At 42.3% G+C, this 26,077-nt stretch overlaps 1 protein-coding gene across 2 annotated transcripts in view; it reads left to right on the top strand.

Moving 5' to 3' along the window:
* Positions 1-26,077, top strand: part of DPYSL4 (dihydropyrimidinase like 4) — a 314,640-nt gene that overhangs the window by 139,318 nt on the left and 149,245 nt on the right. For both annotated transcript variants that reach the window (XM_069611421.1, XM_069611422.1), the window contains exons 3-6: positions 2,010-2,194; positions 4,015-4,179; positions 22,386-22,447; positions 22,543-22,623. In XM_069611421.1, the coding sequence (XP_069467522.1) occupies positions 2,010-2,194; positions 4,015-4,179; positions 22,386-22,447; positions 22,543-22,623 (493 nt within the window). The remainder of the gene's footprint in view (positions 1-2,009; positions 2,195-4,014; positions 4,180-22,385; positions 22,448-22,542; positions 22,624-26,077) is intronic.

Genomic DNA, 26,077 nt, shown 5'->3' with positions numbered 1-26,077 from the left:
ATCTCTTTGCACCCTATTCCGAGGTCCCTTTGCGGGTCCTTCCTTAACGCCTGTTTTTAGCAGGATGGGACCCGCAAAGGGACTTCAGAGCTAATTTACGGTATCGTTATTAGCACCCTCCCCATTCCCATTGAGCCCTATGGGGGCTCAAATGGGAATGGGGATTGACATTTTCAATGGGGATTACCGGTCCCGCAAAGGTCGGACTAGACCGGTAAGTCCCCATTGAACCAGGGCGGACACAGTACCGGTAATGGTGCTAGTCATGGCGCTAATAGCGCCATGACTAGCACCAACCTCAGAATGAGGCCCATAGTCTTTAGGCTTTAGGAAAGACTATCAGAGGTCGTGATTACACAGCTACCATGCACAAGAAGTGGAACCTACTGTGAGGAGCAGTAGCTCTATGAACTTCTGTCCCATCTAGTAAGGTTTAAGATACTCAGGACAATTCTTTATTTAATACAGGTATTGTGCAGGGTGCCAAGAGTGTCAATAATCAAAGAAACAAGTGTGAACCCCTGCTCAGAAAATACAATTCAGTATATGCATAGATATAGGAAGTGTAAAAAGTACTAAAAATGTACCCTTTGGGAGATGAGCACAATTTTGAGTAAAATAGTGCACATTGCTAATACTGCTTCTCAGTAACCACCATCGCCAAGTGTGCAGAGCAGGGATAAGACTGAAAGATCACTGTTAGGTGGTGTAAGTAGGGTGCAGTGCATTTAAAGGGAGTGGGTTATCAAACCCTTGTAATATACCCAACTGTAGCAGGAGGAATGGATCTGACATACCCTATCCAGTATGTGTTCTGCTTCATCAGAGACCAACACCATGTTGTCAAATAGGGACATACTCAGTATATTAACAGTCGCTCCAGGCAATACAGACATAAGTAGCCCAATTAATTATCCTCCCCAATTAAAAGCTAGTTATTTCTGCATGACCAGAGATTGCAAAACATTAAATAATACATGTAATACACAGACATTGCAGCGACCACCTGCTAGGAACTGTTTTATGTGAATTGACTGCTAGCCTTGTATTTGTTAGTTGCACTGATTCCCACAGGACGGGGAGCGCTGGGCAAAGAGGATGCCAGCCAGAGGACAATGCGAATTGGGCAAGTACTGGGCTGGTCATGTGGATCATAGTGCTGACCAATCAGGTTTGGATATGCTTATGTGTGGGCATGTGATAGAGGTTCTGGCAAGTCTTGAGTCCTGGCATTAGGGCAATATATATGTGGGCAGTGAAGACATCAGGCAGTTATATAGGGTAATGCCATCCCACAGCTAATGTATGTGTGCAATTTTAGACACAGAAAAGTTACTCAGAGGTGCTATTTATGTTCCAAAGGAGTGATTCTGGAATTGTAAAGCAGCCTTAGCCAAGTATGCCTTGAGTGCTCAGTGATCAAATTGATTAGAGGCGTGAACTCCCTCTTATCCTGGATCCCCAACAGGAGAGTGTGAAATTTAGCAAGTACTGGTGATGGCATTTCCAGGGCTGTTTGCTGACTAGGACAGAGGCTCTGGATGATTTTACTCTTGGGAGCTGTGATAAGTAGAAACTGTAACCCACTTCCTCTTCTACCTCCTTTTCTGCAGACTTAGAAGCATCTTTTTACAGCTTATTTCGTGTGAGGCAGCAATTCACACAATTATACAGGCCCTTGATTTGATGTTTCCCGCTTGAATTCCTCTCGTGGCTTTTGGCTGGCATAGAGACGGAGACAGTGGCCAACTAATGATGGTGCTGTGGATCTCTAAAATGCTCAAATGTTGTTGTGCAAAAGACATACCTTGTGCACAGAAGCGCAGTTCTTCAATGGTTTGCAATGTGTTAACTTCTGTGTACAATGATAAAAATGCGTAATTTGTTATTTTTGTATTGTACATGTTTTCATCTTCTATTTAAATGTAAAAACAGTTTTGTTTATGGCCAGTGGCTGACAAATCTATGAAAATATGACTATAACAGATGGAACCTCCCTATTTTTTCAGACAAATTGGAGAAAATCTTATTGTGCCGGGTGGAGTGAAAACAGTTAATGCTAATGGCCTGATGGTTATACCAGGAGGAATTGATGTCCACACAAGACTGCAGATGCCTTTGATGGGGATGACTGCAGCAGATGACTTCTTTCAAGGGACAAAAGCTGCCCTTGCTGGAGGAACCACAATGATACGTATGTCTTTTCATTAACTTTGATACTGCAGCTGTCATTAAAATCAAGCAATAACTAAGCCAAGGGGTTTAGCTACGTTAAAGCTATTCAGCACAGACATTAGCATCAGAAGCTCAGTTGCTCATAATAATATGACATATTGTATAGCATGTCATGCTGTATTCCTTCCAATTCCAATCACTGTATTAATAGACATTGTTTACCTTTTTATTGGTACTCAATGTATCGACCTCTGGAGGAAAAGGCATTCCTCTTGTGTCCCCTAATTGGGTGAAAACTGACAGTTTTTGGTGGGTCAGAGCCCATTGAAGTGTATTGAGGTTTTATGTGCTTGTGCTGTGGTTGAACTGATTTAATGGTGGATGACCCCTGGCAACATCTTGTTAGTTGAAAGTTCTGATGAAGGGGTGAACAAGCTCAACTGTGTCTCGTAGTTTGAATGCAAATGTATGGGGGAGTACTTTACACTCTGAGCCCAAGGTGTCTCTGTCTTATTCCATGTATTGCATTTAAAGACCAGGTAGTCATATCATGTTTAGGCTTTGTTAACTGAAAAGTCTACTTTAATCACACCATTACCATTCAATGCCAGGTATTCACAGTATTGTCAAGAATATAGCTAGTTGGCGGAGCACTGCCATGTTCTATTATCTCTTTATATTGCCATGCAATATCCCAATAGAAGAGCAGTGGCAGGTTCAATCATGCCAACATTGGCTTTGCTGGAACGTTTTGGAGCCCTCTTTCCTAGATAAAGGCAATTGTTATATGCTTGGATTAAGTTGGGACAACCGTTTTGGCATTGTAGAGGCTCAACATTGTTGAAGTGACCTTCAATTTTATCAGCCAAATACAGTTCCAAAACAGATGTTAAACATCATTTTGCCTTCGCAAAGCAGAGGTTGGGCTACTTGACCTTCTAAAATAATATCAAAGTAACAAAGGAAAGTGGAGAGTAATGTGATGGATCAGAGAAAAGAATGTAAAAGACATCAACGATCATGGATGTTGGAAGTGATGTTAGATGGGTGCAAGAGTTCTCATTAACGTCTTGCAATTTTAAATATTCGAAAACCGGGCCAATACTAAAGAAATACATTGGGTATTTGCCCATTTATACTTTAGTTGTATTCTTCCTCTTGCGAAGAAATACATACTGCCTGCAAATGACACTATGAAGATGGCATATATTCATGGAGTTCTATGAAATCTGCCTGGTCTTTCACTGGTGCGGATTCCATAGGAACCCAAACGTTGTGTGGCTGCATGAAAATCTCATGCAGGCGTAGAATGAGACACACTGATAAGATCTGCTGCTTTGTCACTGCTGCACAATGGGGCAGAGATGGAACTGGAGTCGTATAAGCAGTACACCTTGCTTTTACGTGTCCATTTCCTACTCTGTTCCATTTAAAGGGAGGCAGCTACTTTTTACTTCATGTGGTTGTACAATTAATTTTACTTTTTATAGACAATGACTATAAAATACTATGTAATTTATTTTTTTCATATTCTTCTGTGGGCTACTGCAAGAATATTGGTGTGTTAAGGATTGCCCAGAAAATGTAAACATACGATGTGAGAACATATGATGTGGGATTTGAAGTTCAATACATTCCAGTTTAAAAACACAGGCTAAACATTATACATATTGCAGATGTAAAAACGTTCCTTCCTCCTTTAAAGTCCTAGAATGGCATCTTTTCTAGTTCGTCCACTCGTATTGCTCCTTTGAAACATTTGGATCTGTGCCTGTGCAGGGACAAGATACATCTTACTGAACACATACATGAACTCAGGAATCTCTTGTTTGTCCTCAGTTGACCATGTATTTCCCGAAGATGGAATGAACCTAGTGACTGCGTATGACCAATGGAGAGAATGGGCGGACAGCAACGTGTGTTGTGACTATTCCCTACATGTAGACATCACACATTGGCACGAATGCCTGAAAGAGGAGCTTGAAGCCTTGGTGAAAGATAAAGGTAAGAACTGAATGGTGATGGGGCATGAACCAGCCGGTTGCCATAAAAACGTGTACTGAGGATCGATCTAAGTTCAAAGACGGTGATAGAATTAGGACACCATAAGTAGTACCAATAACAGATGGGCATGAGAAGGGATGATTGTGGCACAAAAACATTACAAAAGCCTATATTGTAAGCAGGGGTTAAAATTGCACTTCTTCTGGGGCGGTGTGTGTTTGTGCCCTGACACTGTGTAAATGATTGTCTTTGATTTGATTGACCCCACAAAAGTAAATTGATTGTATTTCTTTTTGTATGGTGCCCTTTGTTTTTCTAATGAGCAAAAGTGCAACAGATATTTTTGTATAAATTAGAAATGTTTCTATCAAAACATATTTTGATAGTTTCTTGGCAGTGGTGGCTGGTGAATCTTTTAATAGGAGGGGCATAAACATTCTTCATGAATATAGATGAATATGCATGAGTAACCAAGTGTAATGAGAGAGCACGGATCAACCAATGCGTATCGGGTGTTGTTCTCTACCCCAGGATTCTTTTTGTCTTAAATAAAGGACTGAAATGGTGCATTTCCCAGATCACTTTCTTTGAAAAATTGGGTAAAAAGCCAAGCAGTTTATAATCGGTTTATGTAGGTTAACACACAAGAAAATACAAGAGGTGCCAAGTCACAAATAGTGCGCAGGAGCATTTTCCAAATAGTTTTCTTGATTCTTTGCCCATAGCATATGCTAGTATTCTGCAAGTGTCTGCCAGTGTAAAACACATTTTTATGCTGGCTCTTCCTTTGCATGTTCATGCTGGCTCCCCACTATATGCCAGTATTCCCACGTACACACAAACGTATGTTGACCTTGCCCATAATGCCAGCAAGAATACCATAAAGACGCCCTGCCCATGCTGCCTGCGCCAAAGTAACCTCCCTCACACTTCCAAGTAGGAACAATCACCATGTTGGCTCTGCACATACTGCTAGTAACAATGTATGCAAATGTACAAAGATATTGACTTGCTGCCTGTACCTATGTTACCCCCAAACACCCTAGAGTGAGAAAACCATCACATTGGCTTTGCCCTTATTTCTGTAAAACCATCACATGTATGTACCTGAAACTTACTGTACTGACTGTACCGATGTAGGCCACTATGGTCACATACACAAACTAATCATGCATGTTTCCCTTGGCAACAATTGCAGTATAAATGCCATAGGGTATGAGGTGAGGCACTGAAGCGCATAGTCTTCCTAAAGCACAGCTTTCATGCACTCTGCGACATGCTTCAAGGTATCCTGTGTGCACTAGTGTGGCATTAAAAATGCAGTTTAAAAATGCTCTTTGATGTTATGCTACATTAAATCAGACATATTTCTATAGTGCAAACGCGTAAGGAATCCAAACATGTGTTCATTTTAGGAAGATGTTCTCTATTTTGAACCCCAATATGCATAATTACACACTTACACCTTGGATGAAAAAAAGGAGTTTATTTCATGCTTTTGCATCCGAAGACTGCTGAAAGGGCTACTCACATACTGCAAGATGAAGACATCTTTTATATAGTACAGCAATTGATTCTCTGTTGAATGTGAGGTACTTCAGTAGATCAGAGCAAGTTAAACAAATAGAAGGCACTGGGCCTCATTGCAAGTTTGGCGGTAGAACCGGCAGGCTGCCGCCAAACTTGCAATTTTTTCCGGCGCCCACAAATGGGCAATTACCGGGTCATTACAGCCCTGCCGGACCCGGTAATTGGCCATTTGCTCCCCATTCAGAATGGTGTCGGTGCTTCCAACATGCTCTGCTCGCGGGCGCCGTTACGCCCGCCAGTTCAGACCTGGCGGCCGTAATGGCATCTGCGAGTAGAACTCGTAGTTTGCCGGTCCGCGAACTACGGTACCGGCAAGCTTACCGGTACCGTAGTTCCCGGACCAGCAAACTTGTAATGAGGCCCACTGACATGTTTAATTGTTCAGTACCAATGCAATGGTCATGCCCCCGTTTTGCAAGAAGAACATGTGTTGGGATTAAAACTGCTCTTATTAGAGAGATTTCAATTTTTTCTATCACATTTGGATGACTATACCTGCCTCCATTGCTTTGGTAAAAGCATTCAGATGGCTCCGAGAGAAAAAAAAAACCTTGACTAGGACACAATAATCTGCCATAGATGCTGCAAGACTCTGCCACGTTGTTAGCCTTTTTGTCCATGCCTACTCCGAACCCTCAATCATCTGAATATATCCCTGTATTCAGGTGCTCTGGCTTTGCCAAACCTTTAAGAGATGTGAGTGACACATTTGGTCTACGTACATGAAAATTCATGCTAAAGAAATGATGCTGTAAACATTCTTTTGAAGAGGTCAGACCTTTTCCTGCCAGCCTTGTACAAAACAAACAAAGGTTGCAATTCAAAAGTTCAGAACTTTTCCTGCCAGGGATGCTCAAGGAAAGCAAAGAGTCTAAATGCTTAAGTGCTTGAACATCGCTCTTTCTTTAATACAGAAACCAAAAATAAACTCTTCCCAAAATGAAGCAATATGATTGAAGGACATATGCTGTTTGACATATGCTGTTTAACACTTCAAAAGAAAATCATGACAAGATCGGAATAACCCTGTCATGATTTGTGTCTCCCCCTGTGTCTGTTTCAAGAGGCGCAGAAGGATGACCCTCTCATCTGGGCATTTTAAAGTCCATCCAGTTGTTGAATTCGGCATATGCTTTGAAACGTCCGAAAGCGCCCACTTATTTGTGCAAAAGCGCAAAGGGTGAAAAGGGCATCTAAATAAGCCCATCTAAGATGCACTCATTCAGATGCCCTATGTGAATTGGGCTGCTTCTTTTTTTTTGGTGGCACCTCCTCACATTTGCCCATAAAACGTTTGAAAATCTGGCGTTTTTATTCCTGCTAACAAAAAATTGTCATATTTTTTTAAACAGCACAAAGTGCCAATTGCATTTCATCATGATAGGCCATTAAAGGCCATTGTAAAATGTGTAAAAAAAGAAAACAACATGTGTATCCCTGTTTGAGGGATACTACTGCTTTTGTCCCATGCTTTAAAATAATGTGTGAAGGGGTCAGTAATGATCCTGTGATGCAACTCACTTCATATGTGTATGTTCCATAGATCTTCATGGGAATGTGTTGTAATCTAATTTCAATCCCATTTCTGAATTTAGGATGCACAATAACATGCACATAAATGTCCCCTTATTTTTGCATCTATGCAAAGGGGTTGAAAAAAGAGAATAATAATGTGGCACCATATATGCACCCATTCAAAGGAACTTTTTGAATGAGGCACAACTTTTTTGGGCACAAGTGCTGGGATGCACTAACATATCTCATCACTTGCAACAACAAACACTTTGAGACTAGGCTTCTTACTGCAGATTAATTGGATGTGTTTTTTCACCAGATACAGAGCTCATAACATTGCAGTCCTACCTGGCTAAATGGAATTTCTTTAAAGAACATCAGAGTCTATCTACATCATGACAGCTTGACATGTCACTGACACAGCCTTCACCCTACTGGACATTCTGAGGACATTGATCTACAACCATGGACTTTGCCTGACTTTGCCTGTCATTAAATAAATAACTTGAGAAGTCCTCATTTAGGCAAACTCAGCAAAATGAAACTCCATCTATCCCTAATGCATGACTGATTGTACCCCGACCCTACCAACGTATTCCAGAGGTCCACGTGTGTTATGAATTCCCTGGTTTGTAATATTATAAACTTCAATAATACGCAATGTGTCACCCTCTGGATGAAGAAAAGCAGACACGGGCTTGCCTGATATGTTGCTGACTCTACTGGTTTGAAATGCAACCTCATTCATTTGATCAACTTCAGAAGGACCACAGGCTTTTCTTTTTAACAAAATTCAAACCTGGACATGCAGGTTGCAAACAAATCTCTACAGTAGGTCAATAATCCACTGAGATATGTTACAGCACAGTTTAATGTGCTGTCCTAATTGGTTAACGTTCACAGATGGACGGGAATTCATTTCTTCTCTCTAATCCTCCCACGCATCCTATCCCAACCTGTACCTTTACCCTACCTTTCTGTTCCTTAATTAAGCTCTTTAAGTTATTTTGTGTGTGTTTTTCCCCAAGAATCAACCCAAATCTGACCACGCTTCCAGTTTATAGATCTTCAAAGCAATGTATTATTATTATGATTATTCTGTTTTAGTTCAATTTGAACTTTTAACATATTACATGAACAATACACATGTATATAAACAATTTACAAATGTTACACATTTTTAAAAAGCAAGAAATATAAAAACAGATATACATATAAACATACAAAATAAGGAAATATTCTTCATTTGTATACAAATACATAAACTATTTTTCTCAAGCTTTTTAACAAAAAACAATTTGGTAGCCATGTAACACCCACCCAGTGCTAAATCATGAGTCCAACCAATAGTTCCATACAGTTCCATGTTCAGACACAGAAACATTTCGGTCTCCTGGTGCTCATCAAATGTATCTAGCAAAATGAAGCTCCCCCTTCTTCCTAAAGCCATTCTACGTAGGGAGGTGAGCTCCAGTTCAAGCCAAAGGTACTCTATAGGAAACATGGCAATCTTAAGCATCTCCGCCAAAACATTCCCTCAAGGCTAACCGTGTTAGGTCACCCATAGTAAGGGCATCAATCATCGGGCAGTAGCGTTGCTTATAAGTCATTAGCACACCTTCAAACGAGTAACCAGCATTACAAGCGGAGAATTTGCATACTTGTGCAATAATAACCTTAGCTTTTCTAATTTTCAGCTCCATGATATCTCTATATGTCCCATCACATCCCATCTCCAGACCCAAGCTGAGATACCGGCCCGCATATCCAATTCTCCCAGGACTGTATTTAATAGAGGCCTATTCATTTTCTTGCTGGATACCACCATACCATTTATTTTGGCTCAGTTTATTATCCGTTCATTCTCTGCGGCATAAGCAGCCAGCTCATTTAGCATATTCAAGGCAATTCAGGCTGGCTGAAAAATCTGTGGGAACCGGTAAACCTACCTTACACGTATATTTAAAAAGCATGTGAGGCTGTACTGATCAATTTAAGATAGAACAATCCATGAAAGGCTCAGCCAGTGTCTTGCTATCACACTGTTGGGACATAGATGTACTGTGTTCAGCTGGGCTAAATGCTGATGAATCGCCTCTTGGCTGAAATATATAGATTGCTACCTTCATTTATCTCTCAAGTTATATGTCAATTTAGAGGCAACTATTGCCCCAATGCAAAACCCTTTTGGCCTCATTTTAAAATAAGTGTAAATTACTCCCATGGGACAGGCAGCACTTGCACTTTCATGCAATACATTGCCCTCTTTGCGATGTTCCACATTAACAGTGTTAAAAGATATGAAATCGCCTTAACACTTATTTTGCACTTTGTATTGCAAAAATCACAAATGCCTCAGACAACTAATGCTTGCGTTAACACACTCCGTCTGATTTTAAAAGTGCTAGTGCTATATTCCATAGGGATCCATGAGTTTTAGAGCAGGAAGACAATGGGCCTCATTACGAGCTTGCCGGTCCGGATACAACGGTACCGGTAAGCATGCCGGTACTGTCATATCTGGACCGGCAAACTCTGAGTTGTGCTCGTGGGTGCGTTCTTTCCGCCAGGTCTGACCTGGCTGAATGAAAGGCACCAGCGAACACAGCATGTCGGATGCACCGGCACCGGTGAATCTGACCTCAACATTCCCATTGAGCCATATGGGGCTCAAATGGGAATGGGGAAGATTTTTTTTCCAGCGCCCAGGAATGGGCAAATACCGGGTCTGGCAAGGCCGTAATTACCCGGTAATTGCCCATTTCTGGACTCAGGAAAAAAATGAATACCACCTGCCTTGTAATGAGGCCCAATGTCATGCTGGAGTGCTGGAGTAAAAGCATGTGGTTTTGGGAGTTGGCGTGATAATGCATGGTGTAACTAGCAATCCCATTCCATGCTCATTGTTAAAACTGATTTCCAAAATCAACCCTGGGGTTAGGTTTTGGGAGGCAAACCTATGATATCGAACAGGGAGACACAGAGAATAACCAACCCCAATCAAGGTACGTTAGCAGAGTGGCAAGGCCTACACTCAACGTGGTTGTCAGAATGGTCAGGGCTACAATGTGTCCACAAAGAAGAACACCAAAAATTGCAGTTACACAGGTAAGTAAAAACATATACAATAATATATTAGGCCTTTAAAGTACAGACTAACGAAGTAAAACCTCTAGCCAAATATTGTCACACAGTTACTATAAATCAGATATTTACATTTGCCCCTAGAAGAAGAAAGAACACATATATTATTAAATACAGGTAAGTAGTTAGATCCATGGAATTCAGTGAAGACATTTTAGCATAACCACAGAACAGTTTCCCTAACCAGTAGTCAGTCCATTCTTAACATGGATTCGGACTTGTGCCCTAAAGTCATCAGTTCTAAAGTTATACTTTTTACTAAGAGATTGGACGGTGCCAGTGGTTATGATACAAAAGTCAAACAGGTAAGTAAAGTTCAGATAAGTAAACTCACTCAATCCCAGACACTAGGATAGGCCTAGGAGAGGATTCTTGACCAGAACTCCACTGACAAAAGTCAGGAAAGAGTGATTTAGAGATAGAACTTTACAACCACAGAGCCCTATGGCGAACAAGGGGGAAAGGAACAGATAGGTTAACTTACCCCTCTGATTCCAAATTCTCCAGTGACTGCTGCTGTGGTTACAAAATCTGTTGGGGACACAGTCTCCTGTGCTTTGAGCAGTCAATGAAGGCTCAAGGGTCATGGGTGCAGAGATCACTTTTCGGTGTAGGATTTGGTTTTGGTCAGTCGCAGTGCTTCCATCTCGGTTCCATGCCCTTCTAGCTGTACACCCAAATGAAGAAACAATAAAGACTTCTGCAGAGCAGACAGCCTCAGGGCACATTAAGGATGGGAAGAAGATGGATTGCAATGGGAGTCACCACATTCAGGCGATCTTCAAGGAATGAACAAAGGAGCAGGTCTTGCATGGTTTCTATTGATGGAAGAAGCCTGAAAATGCAGGAGCAGGCATCTTGTTGTAGAAGTTGAAGATCCTCCAAGTTCCAAGGATGCACTCGAAGTGGCAACAGCTGTAGAGAGGTAGCCCAGTAGAGAGCTGGTCAGTCCACCAGTTGGTTCAGGGACACTTCTGAAGACTCAGAAGGCATAGATCCTTGAGCCGTGGCCAACACTGATTGTTCCCGCCGGTCCAGTGATCGTAGCACAGACAAGGTTTTTTGTGAGATCAGGCAGAGGAACCAGGCTTCACTGGGACATCACTGAAGTTGGTTCTGGTCAGCTGTAGCAATCATCCTCAGGTCATCAGTGGGCTGCTCCTCTTGGCATTATTGATGATCTCCAGAATGGCTGCATGTGTCCTTTTATCCAAAATATGGACTGTAAACTCACCCAGGTCCCCCAATGGTGAGGATCTGCACCATTCAAACTGGCAGTGGCTACCAAATCGTGGATAGCCACCGGACACAACATCGACCCAGCAAAAGGTATTCAGGCACCAGGATGTGTACTGGGACCAGACAGTCCCAGCTCCAACATCTGGGCTTGCACACAAATCGCCTCTTTAGCCGGGAAAGTAGCAACTTTCCCCTGGAAAGGGTTTAACATGTATGCGCCACACCTGAGTGGGCAAGAAGAACGCCCAAGACGCATATGGCCAAAGGAGAAGCAAAAATGGCATGGCCATCTTAAGGTGCGAGCGACATTTAGTAGCCATTTGCAGTAATTGCAGAAATAGACAAGTAAGAAGTATAAACAATGGTAGAAAAATATACACTGCCACTCTTGCAGGTACATTGTAAATGTAACAAAAAAGCAACTACAATAAAATTTATAAGGATATGATATGATATATGCCATTTATAACATCCTTGTACAAAATATCCTAACTGCATTTCACTTTAGGGTAAGAATCCAAAATATTCTCCCAGTACTGACAGTCTTATGGGTTGATCAGTTTGCCCTTAAGAATGAGCACAAATACAAGGTTAGTGAACCAGAAGACTTTACTTACCTTCAAAATGTCAGGTCAGAAATCAGAACAAAGCAAAAAAAGGGTGTTCAATCGAGGTCCAAGGCAAGACTGGAGCAAAGAGAAAATCTTCTCGAACTCCCATTCCACCTGCAAAAATTACAAAAATACCCCAGAGTGCAAAAAGGTGTGTTGCACCCAACATGACCCTTTCACACTATGTTTTTTGTGCTTCAGAGAAATGAAAAATAAACCAAGTTGAATAATGTATAATATTGATTGTTTGTACCTAACACACAATCCTGACCACAATCAGTTTATTTTGCCTCAACAAGGTTGGACAGTGGTAGGTCTCCAAGTTCATTTAGGCTTCACTTACTCCATAACTTGTACAGGAGGTAGAGGACAAGGAAGCATGAGGTAGCAGAACTGTACACTAACTAGGAGTGATACTCAGGAACCACAGATAATCATATGTCATCAGTGTTCAGCTAGAAGGTCCAAAGTCCAAACGATGAGTAAAAGGGTTGTGAAAACAAAGAGAAAATATCGAGGCTGGGTACCCCCAAAAGGAAATACACCGAACACGGGTTACAAAGGAACATACAAAGATGTTTATTTTATACTGAACAGTTTCAAAGGACAAAAGTAACGGATAGCTATCGGCCCTCAGTACAACACAGCGAACTCCAGCTAGGTTCGGTGTGCTCAGTGAGTGGGGCTGTAGATTAGAATAGTCGCACCTTTTATACCTTTGAAAACATGTTGTCCAACCCCACTGTGGGTTAATATTCATTAATACATTACAAATCTAGGGTTCGTGCCGAGTTCACACATCTATACGTTTAGGGTTTACTTTTAATGTATTCACCAACAAGCCTCAATGGCTACAGTGTACTTTAGGATTTCTTATATAGACCTTCTCAAACATCTATACAATGTAGTTTAAACAAATGTCTCAGTTCAGTCTTTGAATACATTGTTCGTAACCTATGCTCGCAGATTAGCTTCATTGACACGAGTAATCCTTTACACACAGGTCAACGAAGGACAAGGTCTCAGTTCATGACCCTAACAAGTGGCCTGCAGGCAAGTTACACATTAGTTTATACATAGAGGTCAAGACGGCCATGTTACATTCGTCAGAACGACACCGTCCACCATTTTAGCTCACAGGGTGACTTTGCAGAGGGAACCGAAAATGGCAGTTTGACCTAGAATGGCGGCTTACATTGATTCTAAGGTCAGGACTTTGCAACACGGATTTCTTCGCAAGTGACTTACAAGCAGCTTGGCGTAGGCTAATATACATATATTCATTACAAATAGGAGGCATGATATAATTTCCCGTTTGACAGGGTAAGGAAATAATGCAGCAATGAAGGCCCAAATGTTTAGACATCAGCGTAAAATGAGAGCCCCGGAACATGAAAAACTCACAAACCATTCTTTCATATATTAACATTTAGGGTCCTAGCTCAGACATAAACGGCAAGTAACATCAAGTAGCTATTTAATCTTTGCAAGGACCCTCCATTTTAAGGAGTGTGGGAAAAACAACACAATTAAAGGCAGCCAGCAGCTTGGCAAGACTTCAGGTGAGTCTGGAAGTCATGGGGCACTCATTACATGGCAACATTCAAATATCAGCTCTGCCTTGTGCTGGCTGTGTTCCAAGTGGCCCAATGCTTTCAGGCCCAGCATTGTGAGGACTGACTTAAAGGTGGAACCAGAAAGACTTAAAGGAAAAACTACCCCATTATGATGCACCCGATAGAAACCTCATTGGGTATTCGATCAGATGTCTCGGGAGGATAGCTCACGGGCAATGTGCTTGCCTTGGAAGCAAGATTACACGGAGCAACACAACAAAAACCAATCCCCTTCCTCTATGCAAAGATACATTAGCAGAAGCTTCAGAGAGGAAGTGGGGGCTCCCTAATATCCACCAGAGTCAAATAGTTGTCTATGGCAATCAATGCTCTCCTAAACATTGTTCAGCCACTAGGTTACATATTGTCATTCCGATTCCAACATCTTAATTGTAAAGGAGACATTGTGCACTGGTCTTGACCTTGCAAAATCCGTCAGAAAAATACATGTTATCAGTAATGACTACACAAAGACAGAGTAGACATTTCTAACAAGAGACAGTGATATACTCCCTATGTAGTAAATTCGATGTTGATGCACACACTTCTGACCATGTTTTAGAGGACATCAAAATTGTTTCCTCCTGGATGCTTTCAGAGCCCTTGCTGCCTCATTGCCCATCCTCCCCCTCACCTGTGTTTGCTCCTTGCTCCCTTGTTTCTCTGCTTCCCTCATTGTATTCTCCCCCCATGATTGTAAAGTGCTCTTTTGCTTCCCGTAGCTGGGTCCACGCTCAAAAACGACCATGTCGGATGAATATGATATGATAGTTTATTTATATAGCACCTGTGCACAATATGTTTCAAAGTGCTTATGAGGATGTTGCCCTTCTCTCCTAGAGGGAGACCTTTCCCATGGGGCCAGGGTCGTGCATCCACAGTACAATAATAACCCTGGGCTTGGGGCATTGCGGGACCATTCCCAGAGAGTGCAGTATCCCACCCTCTTAGTAGACCCTCCCTCCTTCCCAAATCCCAAATAGATCACACTGGTTGATTTATCAATAGGCATCTCTGGCATATTCCAGCTATGTCCTTTCTTTTTCTGACCCCTCAACAGCACCAAAACCTGAGTTTTCTTGTGGTTAACAATCAGACCATTCTCATCTGCATACATTGCAAATTTGCTTAATACGCCGTTGGAGGCCCACTTTAGTGCAGTTGAGCAGTAGAAATTTGTCAGTGTGTGCCAACCAAGGAATACGCATCTCCCCCAATTTTGGTGTGACCATTCCCGCCTCTGCCATAAATTACCCACAGTAAGGATAATGATTACGCCATAGAACTGGAATGAATGGTCTAGTCCTTTACAGTATTCGGTTGGCCTACAGAAATACAAAAGTGTCCTTTTGTAAGGAGAGAACAGTCCTTTTATGAGGAAGCTGGACAGACTCCGACCCGGCGTACCAGGATCTAAAGCAGGAGATGCTGTTTACGGAGCTGAGTGGGAGCGAGAAAGCAGGCAGAGGAAGAGGAGCTCCTTTGTATGCTAACCGAATGCTCCTCCTGGCGTCCCAAAGCATGGCAAGCCACCGGGAAGTGAAGCCCTTTCCTGGAAAGGTAGAAGGGACTGGTGGACTGGCCGCCAATTGGAAACCAAAGAGAAACTGATTGACGGGGATGCCTCCAACTGAAGCAAGCAACCAAATGTGCTGCCGGAGCCCCAGAAGGAAGCACCACTGCCCGGAAGACACAGACCAGAGAGACAGGTACATGGTAATAGCTGATGGTGCTGAGGGTCCCAGAGGTGTCAGGGAGCAATAGGAACAATAGAGTGAGAGGGCCTGGGACCACTGCATATGCATAACTTACTACCCTGCATATTATGAGCAGCACTTTGCCTCCACTCTCCTTCACCTAGCACCTCCTGGGCTCTACAGTCTACCCTAGCTATCACTCTGCCTACTGTGCACCTTGCCCTGTTTCAACCTTGCAGCCGTCTTGTACTGTTTATTATTACGGCCTATAGTAATATTACCTACTATGTTTAGCCATTGTGTTGCCCTGTAGTATTGCCTCATTATGCTTAGCCACTGCGTTGCCCATTAATATTACCTACTATGTTCAGCCACTGTGTTGCCCAGTAATAGTACCTATTATACTTAGCGACTGTGTTGCACCTGTATTTCAATATTTAGCCTAGACTGTTGTTCCCTGCCCACTGAGCCATCCACTGTTCCCGGCATCTTATTCCAGAGTCTGTTGTGCCGAATATTCTGCCCAGCTTTGCTCCACACCCACCTTCAAGATTACCTCAAGTCGTTAGTTAGGTGCCCAGCCTCATTTATACTAGACCTGTGCAGCTGCATACGAATCCAGAAGTTCTGTACACCACACTTGCCCAAATGGCCATGCTACGTAGAGTAACGCTTACCATGGCTACCCTTCTACCACTATTCAACACCATCACCCCAACATAGTTCTTACCGCCAGACCAAGTCCCCGCTAGCTGGCCTTAACATGCCCCCCTCCCTTAGTGCCTCCTGCCCACACACCCCAGTGGAATGGATCCATCTCTTCACCTCCCCACCTATGCCTCTTGTCCCTGCTCACTCACCATGAGGAATGCAAGACTAGTGTCTTATTTCCTTCACAAGAAATAAAAAACCAGCCTAGTCACCCATCAGGACACCACCAGGTATGCCACCACACAGATCATTAATGCCATCTCTGCGCCCCCACTCCCTATTGATAACATACCATCACTCACAACACCCATCTCACTGCCACAACCTCCTCCCTCAGACACACCAAACATCAAAGGAGCCCTTGTCAATGCTTGCTCCCTAGTGGACCATGCTCTCGACATTGCAGATTTCATTTCTACCAACCAACTAAAGTTTGTGGCCATATCAGAAACCTGGTTATTCCCAGCTGCAGGTAGCTCCCTAGCATTAGCCCTCCCAGACAACTACACAATCATCAGAGCAGACAGAGCCACTGGCAACGGGGGTGGCGTCGCCTTCATAGCCAAATCTCAACTCTGCCTTAGAGAATTCTCCTGCACCCCCTCCCCTCAGCGTAGCTCCTTTCAGTTAAACTTCTGCTTACCGCCACCCGCACCTTTCTATTGCATCTCATCTATCAGCTCCCTGGCCCTATTTCCTCCATTTCACTCCTTCTGACACAAAACACTAAACCTGGCTCCCAGATCATCCTATTGGGAGATTTGAACTTAGGCATTCATGACCCCAAAGATGTGAACAAGCACAATCCTTGAAAATACCATCTCACAACTAGGTTTCAAACTACGCATTAATGAACCCACCCACATTAAAGGTAGAACCCTAGACTGGTTGGCAGACCTCAACTGCTTCACCACCATACTCAACAATTTACCATATGCCTGGTCTGATCACCACTGCATCACCTTCACCATACAAGAGAAAGCTTGCCTCAACGCCAGCTCGACCGTCGCTCCTCCAACTCTGTCCAGGCACAAGTGCAACGTAACTCTTGATAATTTAAGGCCCTACTACAGCCAATGGCCAGCTTACCATATAACTCTGACAAGAACCCCTCCTCATTGGTAGAAATGTATAATAATACCCTGGAATGAGTTATAAACAAAAACGCAGCACTAAAACATAGAAAGGCTAAACCCGCAACCCACCTAAACAAATGGTTTACAGCTGACATGAAACTGTGCCACAATGCAAAAAGATCCTCTGAAACAATCTGGAGAAAGAGTCCCTCAATCCCAACAAAGAGAAGTTCTCCACGACCTTACTACCTACAAAGCAGCCATTCTCAGCACCAAAAGAGAAACCTATAATGATAGAATCCAGAACGCTAAGTCAAGTACAAGGGAACTCTTCACCATACTAAGGAAACTGGAATCTCCTGCACCCCCCGCAGAAACTTGCCTGAAAGATGCGGCCTGGTGTGCAAACATTCAGAAGGCCTCGTCAGACAAAATAGCCTTACTTTAATCAAAAATAGAAACCAAATAAATAGCCTATCTATTAGTACTATTAACCTCAAATCACCAGGCCCTCAACGTCCAACGTGTACCCCCTTCCACTTCTCTCCAGTCACCATCATAGAAGTAGAAAATATCATCTTGGGTCTCAAACACTCCAACTGCTGGGGAGATATATGCCCAGCCCGATTATCACGGATGGAGCAAGAGAACTAGCACTGTTCATAACAGCCTTGATTAACTCCTCCTTCAAAAGCTGTTCAGTCCCTAACAACCTAAAAGAGGCATGGGTCAGGGCACTTCTAAAAAAACCTAATCTAGACCCTAATATACCGACGAACTACAGACCTATAACAACCGTACCATTTCTCTTAAAAATACTAGATCGTGCTGCCTATCTCCAAATACAAAAACACTTGGAAGGTAAGGCTCTACTAGGCCTTCATCAGTCCGGTTTTCGACCTTGACACGGCACTCAAACTGCTCTATTAGACTTAAAAATCCTCTTAGCAGCATTCGATCTTGTTGACCATCAGATCCTGACTAAACACCTAACTTCAGCTGCAGCTTTCTCACCGAATGCTGCCAGTTCGATCTAATCTTTTCTATCAAATAGAACAACTAGGGTTTTCACGCCCTCAGCGTTTGTGCCCCCAGTGCCTATCCACTGTTGTGTCCCACAGGGATTGTGTGTTTCGCCTACACTCTTTAACATTTTTACTAAGCTCCTCTTTGGTCGTCTTCACAACCTGGGTGTCACCTACACAAATTATGCTGATGACACCCAGGTCCTCATCACACTCTTTGGCTGCTATGTCAAAGATTCCAAAATGATAAACAATATCTATCTCGAGATTCAAGCCTGGATGGCTGCCCACAGCCTGTGTCTAAACAACGACAAGAGCGAATTACTGATCATCGGGTACCAATTTCACCTAAACTAATTGGACACACGTTACACAGCCTTTAATATTGATGGGAATATCATCAAAGTTGCCAGCGAAGTCAAAACGCTAGGGGTTTACTTAGATTCCACTCTATCCCTCAAAAAACAAGTTAATACCACAGCCTCAACTATGGCCTACACCAACAAACTCATAAATGCCCGCAAACCCTTCTTATAAACCAATAGCTGCATTACGCTAGCCAGAGCACTGATCCTCTTGAAATTGGATTTTTGCAACACCTTATTCATTGGCTCCATGGCACGGAACTTGAACTCCAAGTACTTCAGAATAAAGCCTTGAGATTGGGACTGAATATCACTTGTTCTAATCACATTTTAGCTTTTAGGCGGGATACACACTGGCTACCAGTGCGTGGCAGAATCACACTACGTTTGCTAGTCATCACACATACATTTCTCTCTAATACGGCTCCGAAATACCTGACCAACAAATTCTCAAGGATACAGCCGGACAGACCCACTAGATCCTTCTATCTCAACCGCCTCAACATCCCAAAATACGAACTAAAAACTGCAGGAGATGCCAGCTTCCCCGTACTAGCGGCCACATGCTGGAACTCTCTCCCCAGCCATCGGAGCAGAACCCTCCTTCTGGTCCTTTAGAGCCAAGGCAAAAGTTTGGCTCTTCACTCAGTGCCCAATCTAACATAACTGTCGGAAAAGGGCTCACCTTTCCCCCACACAGCACATTGCATATAATTGTATAGATAACAACATATATTGTAATCTTATTGCAATCATGTAACCTACCCTATATTGTAATTTTCTATTCAGGTGTACTGTGATTTGTAGCATTGTATGTATTCAAGTAAAAGTGCCCAGATACCCTTGGGTTAGGTGTGCTATGTAAGTAAATAAACTAAAACCTGGGAGTTGCTGAGAGAGTGCAGAATGGAGCATATGCGTGGCAGGAGAGTAAACCAAGCTATTGCACCCATACAGTGCGAGTCTTGGGCCCACACTGATATGAAGACAGGAGAGTGCGAGGGTCTGGGACCCTAACAGAAGACAGGAAAAGTGCAGAAGGGAGCATATGCTTGGCAGGAGAGTAAAGCAAGCAAGCCAGGCTATTATGATTATCCATCGTGAGTTTGGGACTCGCACCCAAAAGAGATTTTGAGAACAATGGGGTCAAGGACGATGAAGACAAGATAGAGTGTTTTGATGAAAAACCCATAATTGGCAGGGAAATACACCAGCCAGTATTATAAGGAATTACGAGCCTGGAACTCGCACCCTTGTGAAGATATGAAATACAGTGACATTTACCTGGGAAGGGCCCAAAGAAAAGGAAAGTAGAACCAGAAGGAATCCAATTACCTGGTTCAGCATTGCTTTTGTCTTTTGGCCCACCCAAGACATTGAGAACTTTTCTGTTGGCAAGAGTTATCATGAACCTTTCACTTTAGAAGAAACCAGCCCTACACAGTTGATTAGAGAATGAAGAAGGGGTTTGGGACATAACAGAAACATTTGTTTTGTTTTGACATCCTGATGTACTCCTAAATTTCCTTTGAGACAGGGAAACACCTCCTAGTATTTTGGGATAGAGAGGCATTAGTCCAACCCTTTTATTGGTTAATAAAGGTTTATAGGCAACAATATGCCACTTTTGTGTCCGAGCCATCCTTCTGCACCCATACACATGGTAATAATAATAATAATAATAATAATAATAATAATAATTATTATTATTATTATTATTATTATTATAATACTAATAATAATAATATAGATAGAACAGGGTGGTGCCAGGCTAGTAATATTGTCTAGATTCCCCACAAACTGGCTATTTCTTTACAATGGTTTATGGAGTTGGTTGTGCATGCTCTCCACAAATGAGCTTCCATCAGATGTATGGTCCTTACATGCAAGACACCATTTGTCAGAAATTATAGCAAACTGGCCAGAGGAGGTTATATCATTATTATGAAAAGATTACCCTGTCAGAGGCAGTGTGTTTAACTATGTGTGAATATTATGACTTGATTCGCACATGCTGCTTGTGATTTTTCTAAGGGATATGTGACATTTTAAAGCTTTTCTTAATATACATTTATCAGTACCAATCTGTTTTAGTAGGATTTGCAACAAAGGCCAATGCTTGCGGTCGGGATGTGGGTAAAGAGGCTGTTGGAGAGCAGCTGCTATGTGATGCCAATCCCAAATTAGCATATAGCGGATCCCCCGGCCACTCACCATTCTCATCCTTTAGTTGTGGACTGGCAAGCAACCCACTGTAAAAAAGGCAAAGATGGGAATTTTATGTCCTTGGCCAACAGATTTGTTAGAGTGTTAGAGTCAGGTGACACCAAAGGTTACCGCACTCATTGCATCAATATGTAATGCTCTTAAAGCCTTAAAATAGGTATTCTCTTAAATGATGTAAATGATGTGAATCTGTGCCAAGTTGGTCTTCAGCAGGATTGGCGCCCATGGTATCGCCCCCCTCCCAGAGACAGAGCACATACTGTCCATAGCTGGACACAAAGTAAGAGTAATTGAGTGTCCAAACAGCACCTTTCTCTAAGGCAAGCTAGCTGCTAGACTAGCTGCTAGTGCAAGCTACAGCTAGATAGGTGAGCAGTACAATTGACAGGAGAACTGACAGGAGAAACGGCCCGGGAAACAAGCAAATGGGCAATCCCACTCTCTGGAGTGGGCTGTCCTCAAAATTTTGTCCCAAGTGGACTGAGAAAAAAGCACAGCTCTTACCGCTCATGCAGTGTTTTACCTCTCCAAAATAAGCCACCCAAAAAAGGGCCAAAGGTAACTTAGAAGCTCCTGGAATCAGGGGCTTCAGACTCCAAGCTCTGTATGTCCACAGTCCCTGGGAAGCCGTGCAGGCCGTAAGGGCCACGGACGCTGCGGGAGCCGAGGGCCTTGATCCAGTATCAGGCAACGTTCACACGCCGGCACAAAGGAGCAATTAGAGGAAGGGACTCAGAAACTAGGTCCGGAAGTTAGGACAGAGCGTCAAGCCACACGGCAAAGCAGAGGACGTTACCGCCGCTTCTGCCACACCCTGTTTGAACAAGTTATTCTTTACAGGAATTGAGCCTTGTAGATAGTACAGACAAAGACTTTTGCATAGGGATGAGTTCTAATAAGCAAATATGTTTCTTCTTCTTCTACTTCTTCTTTGTCTTCTTCTTTTTCTTCTTTTTCTTTTTTCTTTTTTTTCTTCTTTTTCTTTTTTTCTTCTTCCTTCAGTGCTGAAGCATTTAGAGCAGAGTGCATTATGTTGTTAAAATGGCTCCAACGTTGTATACATTAAGCAACAATTGTGCCTTGCTCTTAAAATTTCAAGTGTCAATCACGCAAGAAAATGCTGCATGCTTCACACTTAATTATCACAGTTGTAATGTGTTAAAATAAATATTGTCTGTGTCCCGTGGTTTTTTGCATAGGGGGAATGAAGGCCATCGGTTTAGCAGATTTTTCTAGAAATTAAAAGTATGTGCCTGTTATGAATATTTCATTTTGAAAATCATTTTTACATAAAATTATTCTATGTTATCAACTATGGAAACAATGTAATTAAAAGGCAGTGTGGAAAAACACCATGATGCAATTACATTTAAACTTGTTTTTAACTGTAGGTGTGAACTCCTTCCTCGTCTTCATGGCTTATAAAGACAGGTTTCAGTGCACGGATGCAGAGGTAAATATGACAATGTTGCAATAAGAGTCCATGGCTGAATGCATGGATAATATTTCATTTCATTTACTCTCTGACGACCCATTCTCCTTCTACAGATGTACGAAATCTTCAGCATTATTCGAGAATTAGGCGCAATAGCCCAAGTGCATGCAGAAAATGGGGACATTATTGAAGAGGTAAGGTACAGTAAATGCACATAAGGTCAGCCAGCTTTTTATACATGATTATTTTCAAACAAATTGCATAAAAAGCATATTTGGCTGCATTTTAAAGCAGCTCATGATCACCGAAATCTAACATCCTAACATGTTATCAAAGGCTTTGATAACATGTGTTTAATAGTCTGTTGAAAATGAAGTCACTAAAACAGTTACGCAACAGCTCAGATACCTGCAACCTAATTTAATAAGAATTTGACAAAATGCATAAAAGAACAAATTTTTAAATGGACTAGTTCAATGTACCAATACATAACCTAGCGAGGTGCTGGCCTTGCTATGATGGCTAATACCAGCCTTCTACAGAACACCATAAGGGACTTTGATTGATATTTGTCCATGCGATCAAAAAGGAAACAAACTGGGAGGCTGAAATTTGGCACCCGGCAACCACTAAAGTCAGGGCTGCAAATACGGTATGGTGACGGTTCTAGTGAGGTAGCCCAATGAAGAGCAGGACACTCCATGGGTGCTCCAGGTATACTTCTAGAGGCCAGGATGGTTGGATCCTCTAGAACACATCGAGACGGGTTGGTCCCACCAGTCGCGTGGTTAAAGTACAGCACAGAGCCTTTGCAGATCTGGTAGTCCAACAGGGCTTTACAGTCACAAGTAGAGATGCTGGGCCCATTCAGGAGTCTTCTGCAGATTTTCAGTTGGCTGTTCTTCTATGAGAGATTGTTGGCTCCAATAAAGATTGGAAAAAATGGCTGCAGGAATCCTATTCTTATCCGAAATCCAGCATGGCAGCAAGTCCAACTCTACCAATGGCAAAGATCTGCACATTCAAACAGCCAGTAGTTGTCCAATCAGGGACAACTATTCGTTCCACTCATGCCCCGCACCTCGATTTTCTTACTCCAGAAATGTGGAATGGGACCAGACAGTCCCACCCCGTTCCTGAGCCACACACACACATAATGGCCCCACTAGCCCACAGAAGCTTCAGCTTTCCCGGACAAGTGCATGACCTTAAATGGGATGTCCTGGCAAGGCAGGAAGAAGGCCAAAAAACAATATGGCCAAATAACAAGCATACATCTTGCTGTGTGGCTGTTTTAGGGCACTATAAATAATACACAAATGGTAAAAATATAATTCCAGTTTCCCACACAGGGGCACTAACTAGAGGGTTTGCACCTCAATGACATGAGTTCCAGCATTTTTGTGTTACCACCATAAATGTTAAACACCAAAAATCACCTAAATCATAATAAAAAGTGCAATAAAAATACATAAATTGAACCCCAGTCTTATACTCCAATAAATAAAATAAGATAACATTAGATAAGAGTCTAAAAAGACCAGACTCTTTCTGAATCTTTCAGATCTTTTGCCTAAAACCTTCCAAGTATACTTCAGTAGTGACTGTTGGTCACTAGCGGTAAGGAGAAGCCACAAGGATGGCCTACATGGTCTAATTCCAAGTGCTTGTAATACCAAAATTAAGAACTTGTAAGCTCTGCCGCGTATAGTGGACAAAAGAAGAGTGTTAAGGCTACTGGGGCAATTAGTCTGCCAAGGCTCTTTAACATTCCATTTTGAAGAAGTAGAATTCAGGCCCACACAGGCAAATCTCAATTTTGTGATGATCAGCCAATGTTTAACATATGGTGACCAAACGAGGAAGGACTTGGGGTCAAGAAAACAAAAGATTGTTTCATGGAATCTGGCCAAGGGTGTCCTCTCAACGTCTATCCTTGAGATTAATAGGATTTCAAAAGGTCAAACCTATTGTATTGTTTGATAAAAGATGTACTTTGAGTTACATTTAAGTTAGAGTGTGAAAAGTCCATTGAACAGTTGATTTTGTAGCGATCATTTGTTAAATGTCAGAGCCAAATAACAACAAATTCCCTTTGCTAGAGTTCAATAATCATACTCTGGGTGAATGATGCTTTGGGGTTGTCTTACATTTTTTAAAGGAACATCGCTAGTGCAACATAACATTGATTAACAACATATACAGGACCCACTTCTCTTTGCATGGTAGGGTTGGAACAAATGTAGGTACAGCCAACAATCCTTTCATACAAGAATGTTGTGTTATTTGTAAAATCTCACTGTTAGTTTTAAAACCCCAAATGTATCTGTCATAACAGGCCAATAAGCCAACCTTGGCCTATTAGAACTTTAACATCATGTCAGCAAGTTGAGCCCTAAAGTTATATGCAAAATTAAAATGCCCCCAATGGCCTACCTCATTCTGCAAGAATGTTTAATCAAATTGTGGAAGTTTGAGAGTGTCAGGGAGAATCTTAAACATACGTAATCCAATTCCTTAATCCTGGGTGTCTTCTCATTGCCTCCACAAAATGTATATTAACAAGAGGCTTTGTGTAGAAGATCATAATACCAGACTTATGTGCATTCATGGATAAACATCTGAGTTAATATACGTAATATAGGCGTCAAGTAACAGCTGGAGAGACTTTGGAGTGGAGCAAGCAACAAGAAATCACCAGCAAATAACAGCGCGGTGATCAGGTTGTTGCCTGATCAAGGAGTATTAGCTTGGACTTGAGGAAGAGGAAAATAGAGAGGGTTATTAAAAAGTTTAAATAGCAGCAGTTGCCTTATGCAGCCCTAAAGGGTATGGCTAGTGTTGCCCTTTGTTTAGACAGCATTACTTCTTTAAACAAGGCCATATCAAATTACAAACAACTGATCCAAGTGCAGTAGTCAGGTCCATAAAGGGCTTCGTTTTTAATTGTAATTGGCCTTGGTGCTAGGTATGAACATCAACACGAAAGCCGAGTTGAGCTGGTGATAAGATTTTATTATTCATGACCCATTTAGTGACTTCAGCTAAAAGGGCTGTAGTACACATTTTTAGGGAGCAGTCTAGGAGCGACATTGGTTAATAACCTGGGGGACAGTCTCTCTCCCCGTTTACTTGGCTTTGGATAATAGAGGCTTTGCACCAGGAAGCAGGAACATTATTTTGGTAAAAACATGTATTAAAGATGTTACAGAGTAAGGTGCCCAGATTTCAGGGTTGTTTTTAAACTGAGCTGTGGGAACCAAATCTGTTTCTGGCCTTTTTTGACTTTTATGTGCCGAAATTATTTTGGATACATTAAGTATTGAAAACTGGATGGGAGTAAGGGCGATATTTTTGTTAGGTCAATTATATGTCATTTGGTGCCATCGACATAGGTCCGCGTAAAGTTTGGAGCAATAAGACCTCCAATGGGCCTCAGAAATAAAGTTTGTTTCTTTTCATAAACGATTGTGTACAGGACCTTGTGAGACTCGTTGCCAGAATCTTTTGCTGTCTGCAAGTGAGGCTGCTGCTAGCAAGCTGTCCCAAGATTTACCAAGGAGGAATTTCCTACTACTAGAGAGACACTTTTTATGAATGCTTCTTCTTTCTTGAACTCCCCCCCCACCCCTTTGTAGTAAAGGGAGA

This window comes from Ambystoma mexicanum, chromosome 8 (assembly GCF_040938575.1).
Source record: "Ambystoma mexicanum isolate Mex_15411 chromosome 8, UKY_AmexF1_1, whole genome shotgun sequence".
Lineage (NCBI taxonomy): Eukaryota > Metazoa > Chordata > Amphibia > Caudata > Ambystomatidae > Ambystoma > Ambystoma mexicanum.
Note: the sequence above shows the minus strand (reverse complement) of the source record. Positions and strands in the feature narration are given on the sequence as shown.